Source organism: Apis laboriosa, unplaced genomic scaffold (assembly GCF_014066325.1).
Source record: "Apis laboriosa isolate Shangri-la unplaced genomic scaffold, ASM1406632v1 scaffold49_cov149, whole genome shotgun sequence".
NCBI lineage: Eukaryota > Metazoa > Arthropoda > Insecta > Hymenoptera > Apidae > Apis > Apis laboriosa.
Window position 1 is genome coordinate 1,730,656 of NW_025223500.1, and position 14,997 is coordinate 1,745,652.

The 14,997-nt window shown below is 21.6% G+C and overlaps 1 protein-coding gene across 3 annotated transcripts in view; it reads right to left on the minus strand.

Annotated features, from left to right (window-relative positions):
* Positions 1-14,997, minus strand: part of LOC122716876 (growth hormone secretagogue receptor type 1) — a 100,196-nt gene that overhangs the window by 41,032 nt on the left and 44,167 nt on the right. For 2 of the 3 annotated variants that reach the window (XM_043940361.1, XM_043940360.1), the window contains exon 1: positions 119-886. In XM_043940361.1, coding sequence (XP_043796296.1) covers positions 119-209 — 91 coding nt within the window. In that variant the 5' untranslated portion in view covers positions 210-886. Of the gene's footprint in view, positions 1-118; positions 887-8,341; positions 8,486-14,997 lie in introns of those variants that run through there. The other variant, XM_043940362.1, reaches the window with a different exon arrangement.

The window sequence follows — 14,997 nt, forward strand, 5'->3', positions numbered from 1 at the left end:
TGTTCATCATTGAATAGCATAGCTTCTTTCATATCTTTTTATTTTAACATGTATTTTTGTTCAATAACCCAATAATAACGCAAAAAATAATAAAATTAAATATGACATATGAGCATACCCGATAATGCATCGAGACCGTTGTTCCCGGTAACAGTTGTATAATATGAAGAATTCAATTCGAGTGGAATACTGGATACTGTAGACAACATTTTTACTGTGCTTTGTTCATCAGGATTTCCAATTGTATATATCTGCTTCGTGTCACGATAATATTTTTGTACCAATTGCCGTATGATTCCACTTTTGTTTACAACGATTCATACAAACACTTGTCACACCACAGTTTACTCAAAATTAACACTACAAATCAAGCTTATATATTTACGAATCATGGTTAACCTCACTAAAAGTTCATTGGATGCTGTATTCAAATAGTCAGTAACTCTTTTATGTCGGTTTTACATTTTTACATTACAGTTTTACATTTGGGCCGATACAGATTCGCGAATTCGAAACATTATTGCAAACGGCACTGAATTCCCAAACACACGGTGACAAAATCCATGGAGAATCGTAAAAGAAACGCTAGCTCTATTGGACGAACGTCATATATAGTTTCCTTTAACCTCCAAGCAACCGTGATTTTCGTTAACGCGATGGTATTAAGTAACATTATAAACTGCTTTCTCATGACTACGAAGTCGTTTCGCTATCTTAAGCCAATGACACTTTCGAGACCAGCAAATTCTATCTGAATCGGTAATCAATCGTCCCATAGTGTGCAAGAGTTTCGATCTTAACCACATATTCGTCATTTCTTTAAGATGATCCATTTAAGCTTAATCCTTTAGATCTCTGTGTTGTCGTGTTTACGAACTAAATGATTCTTATAATTATTTAGTTTATTTTTTATAACAAATTTTAATTTTATACTAAATTGTCTTTTTAAAATTTATATTGATATAAAAATGAAATTACAAAAAAATATAACCTAACCTAACATAATGTAATCTAGCTCGTCTCCAATATGATTATAATTTATTCATATCTAATCGGAAATTAGTCAATTTCGTTAATATTTGAAAAATTTTTAAATTTACTCAAAAATGAAGTTTTAATAAAAAGATATTTAGAAATATTTATTTTGATATTTATATTGATTATTTAATATCGTTTAAGTTTACGCGAATCTTTATAATTTATTGAAAACAAAGAGTTCATAAATAAAGATTAAAGAATAAATGATATAATATTGGTTTTTGAAACGATCACAATAAAAATAATAAAAGTATTTTCAATGAATGTCAAACTTATTTCAGAAAAAATCATATCGATAAATTCAGAAATAATCGAGAAATATACATATATGTATAAATATTATTCAATTCATTAGATCTTTGCATGTGATTGTTCTATTTATCTTCTATAAACATGATATATATGAATTGATCTCAAGTATCTATGTTTATAATTAAAATCAATTAACCTTTCTTACTACAAGAATCTATTCGCAATCTATATTCTATTCTTATCAATGAAACATATATTATATTTATGAAATGATTTGTCTCAACAATTTTATCAATTTTCACTTTTATTTAATGATTTCTATTTAACTAGTTATAGTCTTATATTTTACAATTTTTCAATTTTATTTTTTTCTCAATATTAATTTAATTTTGATTTCAAAGTAATATTAATTGTCTTATTTGATGAAAATAGAATAAAATAAAAGAAAAACAAAGATATATAAAAATAATATTTGACACTATTAATATTTTGAAAAATGAGTTTTCTATTCTAATATACTACTTCTAATATACTCTAATATCATGAAAATAATAATTATTCATGTTTTGATTTTGAAAATAAAATTTAAAATAAAATTCTACATTTTTTAAAAAATTTTTTGAAAAATTTTCAATCATATTGTAAATGAATTCTTTTTTTTTCTGCTAAATTGAAGATCATTCAGATTTTACTTAAATTTAAACAAACATTGAAATTTCAATTTTTTAAACAATGAAATGATAACAATTAAACTATAATTTCAGTTTAAAGTAAAACGGAAATTATTGGGATTTTATTTTTGAATAAAGAACAAAAAGTTCTACACATATAACCTATAAAATGATATGATTATTAATTAAAATTGTATAATTAATTTCTTTTTGAAAATTTTTCAATTATATATATATAATATTATTTCAATTATAATAATTTAATTTAACAATAAACGGAACAAAAACTCAATCGATCTCAAAATCTATTTCATTATTCATGATAATTATCTATTTAATATCACTAATGATTGCGCTTTTCGATTTTGCAAACGACACGAATGATTCACTTCGGGACTTTCTTTGCTTTTAATTTCTTTATATAATTATATTTCTTATAATAATCTGCCCACTGACTGGAAAGTATTTAATGACGAGGTTTTGCTTAAAAAAAAAGAAATCATGACAAACTTTCGATATTTTCACTTTATGATCAAAAAAGAAAAAGTAACGAATTAACTTTTAATCTACAACATTTTAAATAACTTTTTATTTAAATCTCGATATTAATTAAAGAGTTAAATGATGTAGTCAGTTTGAATAATAAATGATTATGTTACTTATTGATATAGTATGTACTGTAAAATCATGTTTCATTGCTTTCTATTCTCTAGAATTAAATCGTAACCGAAATAACTTTAAAAGAATTGATCAATATGTCAATTATACATTTTATTAAATTAAATAAATTTTTTCATTGGCTTTAGATTCTCTTACCCATAACCACAATTTCCGTAATAATATATATTGAGAAGGAAAAACACAACTGACTGTGAAATCGAACACACAGTTCAATGATTATTTTCAATTTTCGTAAAACTTCACAAATTTCCTCATAAATATTTTCACTCGTCTCTACCAGTACGTTACTGAACTTCATTTAATCTTATACATATATTTCACATGAATAATTCGATCTGTGTTGTATTCATAGATCTAGGCGACCTCTCTGACACGGTACTTCGTAAACGTTCGTCAATTACGATCACGTTGCGTTTCGAAACATGTGAAACCGTTATTACTGTTATTGCAACTTAAACTATCGCGAAATTGGAAATTCTGATGGATACGAATAACACGTGATAGCCAACAATTCGAAGTGAACACATTTTCAAAATCACGACAACCGCAGCGAGCAAATAGTACCGGCAAACTGAATGAACATAGCTTGGCCCGCCACGATTCTCGAACGCGCTGTCTTCATTGCGCATGCTCAAGCTTCTTTTTCCCTCGATTCCTTTGCACACGCGTTTTGATAACGTAGCTAATTTTATTTTCATTATACCACTTATTACACACGAAATTATATAATTTTGTTAATAAAAAAATATTACATAATTATTTTCATATTCTTTTATATTTTATAATATAGAAATTTTTTATTTCTTGTTTTTTTAATAAAAATCAGTGAAAATGAATAAGATCGATAAATTGATATATCGTATTAACTTTTTAATTTTGAATTCTATCATTAGTATAACATTATAGTATTATATACTAATAATATAAATAAAAATTTTTGTATTGTAACAAGAATAAATATGTATATGTATATCTTTTTTAAAAATATATCTATCGAATTGCAAATATTTATTTTTTTTTATTGTTTGAGAGTTGATATTTTTTAAATATCAAACTCTCTAAAGGATTAATAAATCAATACATGCATTCTTATGATTATCTTATGATTTTAAATGTATTAATGAATTTAAATGAAATTAATTAAGAAAAAAAAAAAAAAGAAAAGAAAGAAAATAGTAGTGAAAAAACAGAAAAAAACGTTTCTATTGAAACAATAGATATTCGTAATTGCATAGTATGATTCAAACGTGATCAAACTTAATCCTGAAGCTTTTAAAATCGAATTTTCAAAACTTAATAATAAAATGCATTGATGGGTTAAGACGAAAATCATTAAGATAGTTTCAAATATTTCTATAGAAAAAGAAATCTATATTTCAATTTTCTATTAAGATAGGAAATCGAAAAAAGGATTTGATGCTTAATACTATACGTTGCATATATCTGATCTCTCTAAAAATTTTTCATTGATTATGTGCAATTAATATTATGTGCAAAATAACGAAAAGGATTAAACATGGAGAGTTTCGACTATAATCTAAAAGATTGTAGAATTTAATCTCGAAAAAAAAAGTTAATTAAATTTCATTTCTTTTTTATCCAATCATTTCTTATTAGAATGGAGAATATAAATTTTTCTCTCTATGAATTATAATTTTATTTTGTCTTTTGTATCTTCTCCAATTTTTATTTAATATCATTTTTTTAAATGCTTTTTTACTTCTTTTAGTTATTAATATATTGGGATAAAATGCTATTAGTATATATATACATCCTCTTTTTAAAAATATTTTAAAAAAATAATTTCAAAGTATATTTTTATAATTTGTCTAATGACATTTTTTATTGTACATGAAGTTGATTGACTTAAACAAAACTCTTATGATGAAACAGAATTTTTTTTGGTTTATTATTAAATTTATTATTTTTATATTTATAACTTATAAAATCTTTCTAATTATAGATTTTTTTAGTAAATCTAATGTGTCATAACTTTTGTAATAGATTAATGTAATAGATTAATTCTGCTAATTAATTAATAATTTGTATAATAATATTTAATAATTAATGTAGAATATATATCATACGATTTATAAAACTTCTCTATACTCTGTATTCTATACTCTAAACAATTTCCAATTTAGAATAAATAATAAGTTTATAAATCCAAAATATTATTTATTTATTACAAAATTTAAAGTTTCAAACATTAATTCATTTTACTTTATTTTTATCATTGTCATTTAATTTTCATCTAAAAAAAAAAGTTTGTATATTAACTCGATTTAAGAAATTATGATATTATCATACATGTATTCATAATTTTGTGATTTTCTCTGTCTTTCCCGATCCTTCAACATTTGCAATCGATTGAAACGCAAGGAAAGAGCGTTCGTGGGACCTTATTTCTTCGAGACGCATTTCGAAACGATCCTCTGTGTTACAAAGTGGCAACAAAAGAAGAAGACACATGTTAAATAGAATTCCGTATTAGGAATCCAAGCACATTCCATTTACCTCTGTCCGCTTTATTAGCCAATCGAAATGTTTTGTCAGTTTTGTTATTTTCAAAGAGATAATATTTAATGTAATATTTAATGAATGGCGATATCCGGAACATAATTGATGTGTTCTGAAAAAAAATGGAAAAAATGAAAAGCAAAATTGAAAAATTTTATTTTTAAAAAAATATCTTATATGAGAATATTGTGATATTTTATTTAAATGTTATTTATATATGTTTTTAACAAATATCGAATAATGTCATTATAATAAATTATTATATATTATTATATTAATTATAATTATTATTATAATTTATAATAATTTTTCAAGTTTCGTTGATCTCTTTCTATTGATTATTAATTTATCAAGTATTTTTATTTTTAGATGGAAAAGAATGCAATAAAAAATAATACCAATGATATTTTCAATAATATACGAATAGAAAATTTACATTATTTTCTCGAAAGATTAATATGAATATTTGAATCCAATTAAAATCATAAAGGATCCTATTCACTATCCATTTGGCATAATCTGATTTTATCAAATAAAGAGAGAATGAGAAAGGAAGATAAATATGCTTCCTATCAATTTAAAGTCTAGATCTTCGTGATTTATGAATTATTTATCATGTAACAGACAAATATTTACAATTGTTAAGTAATCTCTATATTAAATAATATTCTATATTAATATAGGGAAACAAGTTATTTCTAATAAAATATCTTTGTATGATTTTTAATAATTGAAATGAAATTTTAACAAAAAGTATAAATAAATATGAAATATTCTAATAAAGTACATATACACTCTAAAATATTTTATATTAAATATAAATCTTTTATTGAAATATTCAAGAAATTAAATTAAAATATCGATTTATATTATTAAAATTATAAGTATAAAATAAGAAAAAATTATAATTAAACAATTGAAGTAGATATTAGCAAAAAATTGTAACAGTATAAGACAAATATAAGTAAGACAATGTAACAAAAATCATTAAGAAATAAAAAAATTATTCAAGAAATTAAAATTCCCTTAGTTAAAAGCAAAATTGCGCATGCGCGTAGAAACAATTTCTTGGCGCGAAGAAAGAGATACGCAGATATCTCAATGTAAACATTAGTCAATTACATTTGCCGGATGTTGCGCGTTTGCGATACAATGAAGGACACCATGCTTCCTCAATTATACACACCATGGTAAATTGCATTCAAGTTGATTTGTGTCATGTAGATTTCTTCGAAAATCCAACGCATTACATCAGCAAGATTTCTTGTTACATTAATTAATCTCTCACGTACGAATTTGCACGAATTTCTCATCAATGTCTGTATTCATCCCTGTTCACAGTAATCCTGACAAATACCAGGTTTGAATTCATAATAACACGTGTTACAACATCAGTATAACTAAATAATTTCGTAAATGAATCGCGTTAAGTACGGAAACTTGATTTAATATCGTTAAAAGATCGATTTTCTTGAAAATTGTTATTATTAAGAAATCTTTTATATTATGATGTTATAAAATCAATTTTATAATGATATATATAATATATATAATATATATAAATATATAAATATATATAAATATATAAATATATATATATATATAATATATATAAATCAAATTTATATCTTAACTTTTATTATTTTATATTTCTTCTGAATTGAATGAATGAATGAATCATTGTTATTTTTTTTTTCCTTTTTTTTGATAGATTATTTTTAAAATTATAATTTCAGAACTTGAATCAAGAAATTTTATTTAGAAATTTATTTTATCAGAATGAATTAATATTTAGCATTTTGAAAATCATGATATTTATAACATATATATAGTTTACTGCTTTTTTTTAATTTTGAATTCTAATTTACAATTTTTAAATCGAAATAAATAATATTAAAATCGAAATAAAAAATTTCATGTTTTGATATTTGATAGTTATAAAATTTCAGATCAGAATTTATTCAACTTATTCAATTTATTCAAGCATTGATTTACAGCACTTGATTTTGAAAAATCAATAATTCTTTTGAATATCATTGAAGTTGTACATCTTCAAAGAAACCCAAACAATATTTTAATCAAAGCATTTTACGTTTTATATATTTCCAACGTTTCCTTGAAATTTATCTTTGTACATCGTTGGCAAAGATATTGAAGCCAATAACATATTTTCTCATATTATCAAATACAGCTGTACATATTACGCAAATAGATATATAGTTATATAATATATAATATTTTATTACAATATTTTACTATAATAAATATTATTTTAATTTAATTTCACAATTATTGAATTTATTTTATTTTTTTTTCATTTAATGTTTTTCTACTTTTTTTTTAGTTAATTAAATAAAATTGAAATATTTTATAATTATAGAAAATTTGTTTATTATTTATATTATATTGTTTTAAGAATTTTATATTTATTATTTTATTATAATAATTTTAGAAATTGATTATTTATATTAATTATAATATTACTTTATTTCTTTACTTAATTTGTTCTGAATATAATTTACTCGGATTATAAGTTGTTTTAATTGCGCAAACTAATATATATAGATCATATATATAATAAGGGTTAGAGAGAATTCCAATCCCAAGAGAAATTTATAGGCGGGCAAGATTCGAAAGGATATTAACGACAAGACACTTCTCGGCGAAATAAATCACAAAATTTCTGCGTCCCTTGTCAATCGTCGAATGAGAAACCAATAACCATCAATGAATCAATTTATCAATCTTGAGGGATAAAAATTGGAAATAAATATTAAATAATAATATATTGGATTCAATATCGAAACAAATAAAATTATTCCATGAAATATTAATATATTTCTATTAATGATAATATTTTTAAATTGAGCAATTAAGAATATTTTGAAGTTTAATGTTACCTTTATTGTTAATATTATCTGCTAAATTTTTAATGAATTTATGTAATTTTAAAATCATTATTTAAAACAGTAAAAAATATATATTATGTTCTTTTTTACTTAAAAATAATATAAATGAATTAAAAAAAAAATATTATAATATTGTTCAAGAAAAATAAGAAAAATTAGTATTGAATTAATTTGTCTTCATAACATACAAATAAATATATATTAATGTAAAATTATACATATATAAAAAGTAAAAATAAGAAGTCAAAAAATCATATTTTAAATAATTACCTGGTCAATTAGTTTTCTGATTAATATTTGTACAAGAAGTTCCATTTTTCTTAATGTGGAATGGCATATATCCAAAATCTTCATCTGGCAAACATGATTCTGAGTCATATTTTATCATTTTAGTCTGTCTCAGCATTATGAGATCTGGAAAGAGAAGAAATGACAATTTTAGAATTATACATCAAATATATATCAAAATTATCATTTGTTTTCATTTATATCTAATCTTGTTCTTCTTTCTTTCAAAGATTTTGCTAAGTCTATACTTATAATTCAAGTCTAATTATATACTTCTAATTCAAACATGTATTATTTGTTTATTATTTTCACTTTGTTTAATTTTAATTTAATATCACATTAATTTAATCTTGCAGCAAGAATTGACATATTATCCAATAAAATTAGCATAATTAACATTGTTATAATATTTCATGAAATACATACACCATCGGAAAATAAATAAACTTGTTACATAACCTAATACAATCACAAAAGAATTTTTCTATTAGTACATGTAACATTTTTATATTTGTTGAAATGCTTACTGATCTTTTGCATATATCGAAAGATAATTTAATTTGTTATATAACTTAATATAGAATACATTCTTGAATTACAAAAGAAATAAATAATAGACTTATTGTTAAAAAATATAAATTGAAAAGTTTTTAAAATAATTTTCGAATAATTCCTCGCGATTATTCATAGTTGTTAAGGAACTCTTTATTTCGATTTTTTCAGCATGCTTCTCTGAATAGGGAAAATGATATTAACGACGAGATAAAAAGACTGATGTTTCTTGAAAACTCGAAAGTTTGGAAGCTTGAAGGTTAGATTAGACTTTATAAATAATGATATAAGCGCGATAAACTATTGCAGAAGAAACTTTAATTGGATCCTTGCATGTTTTAAAATTGTATTGAAATGAAAGTTGATCAAAAAAATTTCTATATGTAGTTTTCTCAGAAGATTTCTAAAATAGCTCGTATTCAATTAGTTTCAAACTATGAAATCCATGACACAACTTGGTTTATGAAAGATAAACGAAAATCTTTAAACTGCGCTAAATCTATATAGGTCTATTCGAACAGCTTGGATCTTTTCAACTGACAACTCAAAATTGTACTTCCAGTTGCACTCATAATTACATAACAGATAGATTTTTATCCGAAATCGAATTAAACGCTGTAATTTGTAATACTAATCGACATTTCATTTCATTAAAAATTATATATACAGGAAATATTAATTTTATTACAATAATTTTTTAAATATCTTTATCAAAAGAGAAAATTATATAAAAATATATATATATAAAATATATTAATAATACGATATTTTGAAATTCCCATAATACAACCTCAATTTTCTAATAATACATCATATAATAAAAAATTAAATAATAGATACAGTAGAATAATATAAATATCCAAAAGAAATTTAATCTAAAATATTTTTGATAAAAAAAATGATATAATGATAGAATAAGTGATAATAATCATATATTATTAAACTCTAAAAACCATTCTACAATTTTTATAAAAAGATAAATACAAAAATTTATTGCTTAGAGAAAGCATTTAGCGTAATTATCATAAAAGATTAATGATTCATTGTTTCATAATAGTTTTTCCATAGTTGAATTGATTAGCTCTGTGCTTTGTTTAAATTTAAATTGAATTAACTATACTATATTAATATTTGTTTTCAAGTAACCAGAAAAAGAGAAAGAAAGCATAAGATAAAAATGCGCAATAGTGTCAAACATCGCGTTTAACATGAACATGTCTTCTTTTGTCAAGAATCTCGTATCTATCAGTTAGTGTTTTGTCAGTTAGTGTTTTTTCTAATCTAAAAATCAAGTTATTTGAATCTCATCGAAATCTATATCGTGTGATTTATTTAAATTATTGTGTTTCCAAAAAAACTCCTATTTTTTTTGGCTGATCGTTAGAGGTTAGGAACATTGAAAGTGAAGAATAACTACATCTGAAAATTTGAATGAAAAATATCGATCTTACGTGTTTTGTAAATTTTTTAATCTAATATAAAGTTTTTAATTTCGTTACTGATATTATTTTCATAAGTTCCATAAATCTTGTATATAGTTTTAGTGAATGTAAATTTTGTGAACTTTATACATTCATCGATTTGAATAATTTTAAATGAAATTTTAAGTTTCGAAAATTTCAATCAAAAAATATTTTCTGTTTTCCATGCATTTTGTTTGATTTTTATTTAAAAACTTTTTTTCATAACAATAACTAATAAATATTTCTAGAAAAAAATATTAAAATCAAATATGAAAGAATAATTATTAAGAAATTAAGATTAGAAATTTAAATAATATCCATAAGTAATTATGTAGAATAAAATTAATAGATTTATTATATTTAAAAATTTAAATATATAGACGATAATTAATTAAAATTGGAAATAAGAGATGTTTCTTTACAATATAAGTTATTTTTCTTACGAAATTGAGACTTTTGTGTATTGTTTCTAATATATAATTTCTTTTCTTAATTGATAGATAATGAAAAATGATCATGAAAAAAATATTAAAAGTAAAAGAAATAAAATAAATATTTAATAATAAAAACTTTTTAATAAAGAAGCTAGAAAAGAAGATAATTTTTCTAAGATATGTTAATAATCATAATAATTATTATATGTATACATATAAAAAATTATAAATTTTTCAGAAAGTGATAATAATAAATTTTCCATTATACATTATGAATTAAAAACAACAATAAATAATATAATTATTTAATATAAAAAAATTATTTAATATAAAAAATATAAAACTAAATAAATACAAAATAAATATAAATAAAGAAAAAAGTTTTAAATTAAATAGTTCTGTTTTATAGATCTGGCTAACAGATCGTTTTCATGAGGTTAAGTACCCTTGTTCACTAGGATCTATGTGAATTTTAATCTATATAACCAATCGTGATATAATTGTAGATGTGATGAAGGATTTACAATAGTTTAGACAGATGCATGGATAAACAGACAAGATTCGTTCGCGACTTGCGCGAGAAAGATGTTTGAAATCCGAGAAAGATTCAAGTCTCGCTTTTAAAAGTTTCGTTGTTATTGTTGGTCTTGGGCCAAGCTAAGTAATGCTTTACATGACGCAAATACATCAACCTCGTCGCCATTTGCTTTTCCTTTCAATCTTTTTTTACCTCAAATTCACCAAACATGACAAATTGAATGCGCTGATAGAATTATTCTAATCTCCTGGATCAACTCGATGTATTTTTTGTAAGTATCATTTCTTTTCAAAAAAAAGTTTTTAAATATTTTGATATAGAATTAGAGAATTTCTTTCATAGATAATTATAGATTCTATTTTTTGATTCTATAAAAATATATATTATATATATATAAGTTAATATATATATATATTAACTTTTCCAAATCATTTTTATAAAATGATCATTCAATTTATTTTATAAAATGATTCTGGTAAATAAATTTCATCAGTTTGCATATTGACTAGTGGCGCCAGCTAACGAGAATTTATTAAATACAATATGTTGACTGATTTCTACTGCCACCTGCTTGATTATTTTGAAAAAATTAGTATTATATAATTCCTTTTATCAAACAAAAATAATGTTCTTTATTAAATATAATCATATAATAATCATATTTTTCGTACATTAAATAAAATAATTGTATGTCTTTAAAACATATTCTGTTTATTTATTTGATTATTTTTCTTATATTTAAATTTTAAATAATTGAAAATTATTTTATTTAAAGAATATAATTATAAAAATCTATTTTAAAACCAATGATTTTTATAAATAAATGATTAGTTGCAAATGGAAAAAAATTAACAGTTTATAAAAAAATTTTGTAATTAAACATATACATATATAATTCACTAAAATAATTTAGAAAATAGTATTATTTTATATGAATAAATTTTTTCATACTATTTTTACATTTTTACTTTAGAATAAAATATTTCTAAATATTAAAACGCTTTATTTTTAATATCTTGAATAATTTCAAGATATTAACAAAAAATATAACTAATTTTCGCTTTCATTTCAAATATTACTAGTATAAAAAAAATATTAATCATCAAATATTATTCATCTTTTTTGTCACATTGCATCCTACATAATTTTTATTCTAGAATTCAAAAAGCAATCAGATATATATATACAAAGTTGTATGTAACAAAGTTTTTTATTCAATGTATCTTCGCTATCTAACTTCTTCCTGTAAAAATTTCGATTTTATTTCCCTGGATTATTGAAGTTTATGCTTTGCTCTTCGGGGATCAAAAATTTTAGATTATGTCATGTTTGACTCTGATTAATTCTCAAAAATGGAAGATACATATTAAAGAATCGAAATACGATACTTACGTAAATTTTATTTACGTAAATAAATAAACCTCGTATGAGGGATTTCAGTTAAGAAGCATACTGTATAAGTATTAGTATTATAGAAAAAGATGGAATTTTAAACGTAAGCAAGCATTTTTGTCGTGATATTCGTCATTTATTTAATCCTTAGCAATTTATAATACAAGATCAGTTACGTCAATGAATTTTAGAAATACTTTGAGCGCGATTTATTATTAAATTTTGAATATGTATATATATATATATACACACACACAGTTTTATATATATATAGCACAGAATTTTTTTAATAAATTGAGTTACTTTTAAGTTTTAATTTTATTGAAGTTAGGATATGTTTTTTTTTTTAAACGAAATTTGATAAAAATGAAAAAATAATTTTAATAATAATTTTGATTATTATAAATAAATATTGATGAAGTTATAAAAAATATATTGCTTTTTTTTATATATTCAAATATATGTATGTTATATTTTGATAATATTTCATTTATTGAATATATATATTTAAATATATAATAATTATATTTCACATATATGAATTAAATTATTTCAAGAATTAATAATGTATTCTTAGATATAGTATATAAAATTAAATATTCATGATACAAATATTATCGTTACAAGCGCGTTAATTCAGTATCATTATAATTTTTATAGTGAGATCATATAATCATGAGCATTGCGTCATTAAAAGTATAAAGGATTTCTTATAAGCATAAGATACACATGTCTAAATATAACACTTAAATATTTTAGCTAGATGTAGTTAATTGCATATATAGATAATACATGTGCATCCATATATTTGAAATACTAAATGAACGATATTTGAGACTTATAAGAAATATAATACGTATATGTCAGTTTAATAAATTGATATTAGTGTGTATCACTAATATAAAATAAAAAATAAATAAGATTTTTTGTCAATTTTATATTCTAGTTCGAAGTTGATAATAAATTAAAATATATTTATATTACAGCATTATCGTTAACTTGTTAAATCTATTGAATGGAGTAAGCTTAATACTACGTTACTAGTATATATACCTAATCTATAATTTGAATATTTAATAAAATGATAAAATTTCGTTAAAAAATTTTCTTTTACAGATTTTTAATAGATTTTAAGGTATTTCTCTTGATAAAACATTATGTGTATGTATATTTTAATTCATCATGTGATCATTAAATATATCATTAAATATTCTTCTATGTAACTTGAGGAAAATTCCGCATTAAAAAAAAAAAAAAAAATGGAAGAATATCAAATGAGCAAAAAAAAAAAAAAAAAAAAGATAAGAAAAAATATACAGATATTAAAAAGTATGAATTTCTTATTTGATCTGATGAAATTATAAGTATCAATTGCGAGATGGAACTAAGCACTAAGTTTTTTTCCCAATCCATGTGAATTTTTTTGATTTTTCTTTTCTGTCTATTTTTATTTATTAGTGATTTAACTAATAATAATAATTCGCTTTGGCAAGTTTCTTAATGATTTTTTTTTGCTGATATTGATAATGTTGATAATATTGATATGTTGTCATACATTTTATATTTATTGTTGCGATGGATGTCCTAATCAATTTGTTATTATGTTTTTACATATTATTTTTAGTTTTTCCTTCATCTTTACCAATTTTTATATTATTGATATCATATATTAAATTATTAATATTTTGCATAAAAGTATAAAAAAAAATATTAAAAATCGTGAATTTCAATTCATACAATTAATAATTAATTAATAATAATAATAAGTGAATTGTTCGAGATGAACATCAATTATACATGAATTATAATATTATTAATCGTAAAAATAATTGAATATTTTCACTTAATTTGGTTTCAATAATTCAAGCATTTATCTTTATCCTTTATCGACAAATAAAAAAAAATAAATGGAAATTAGACGAAATAAAATTAAGCAATATAAATATTATTTATAATATATATATTTTATAAATTTATCAATTTAAAATTATTTTAATTGTATAATTGATCTCATTTTCAGCAACAAAATCATACAAATATAATCAACGATTTTTATAAAAAGAAAATCAGAATTATAAATAAATAAATTTCCTGAAATAAATTTTCCTCTAAACTAATTATGTTTAAATGACTAAATAACTCTCGTATTATATGAATTATATGAACTATATGAATAATTAGATTAGATTAGAAAATTTTTCCTAACTTCATTATTTATTAGAAATCTCTGTAGACTGCCATTCACCCGATTCTAGTAAA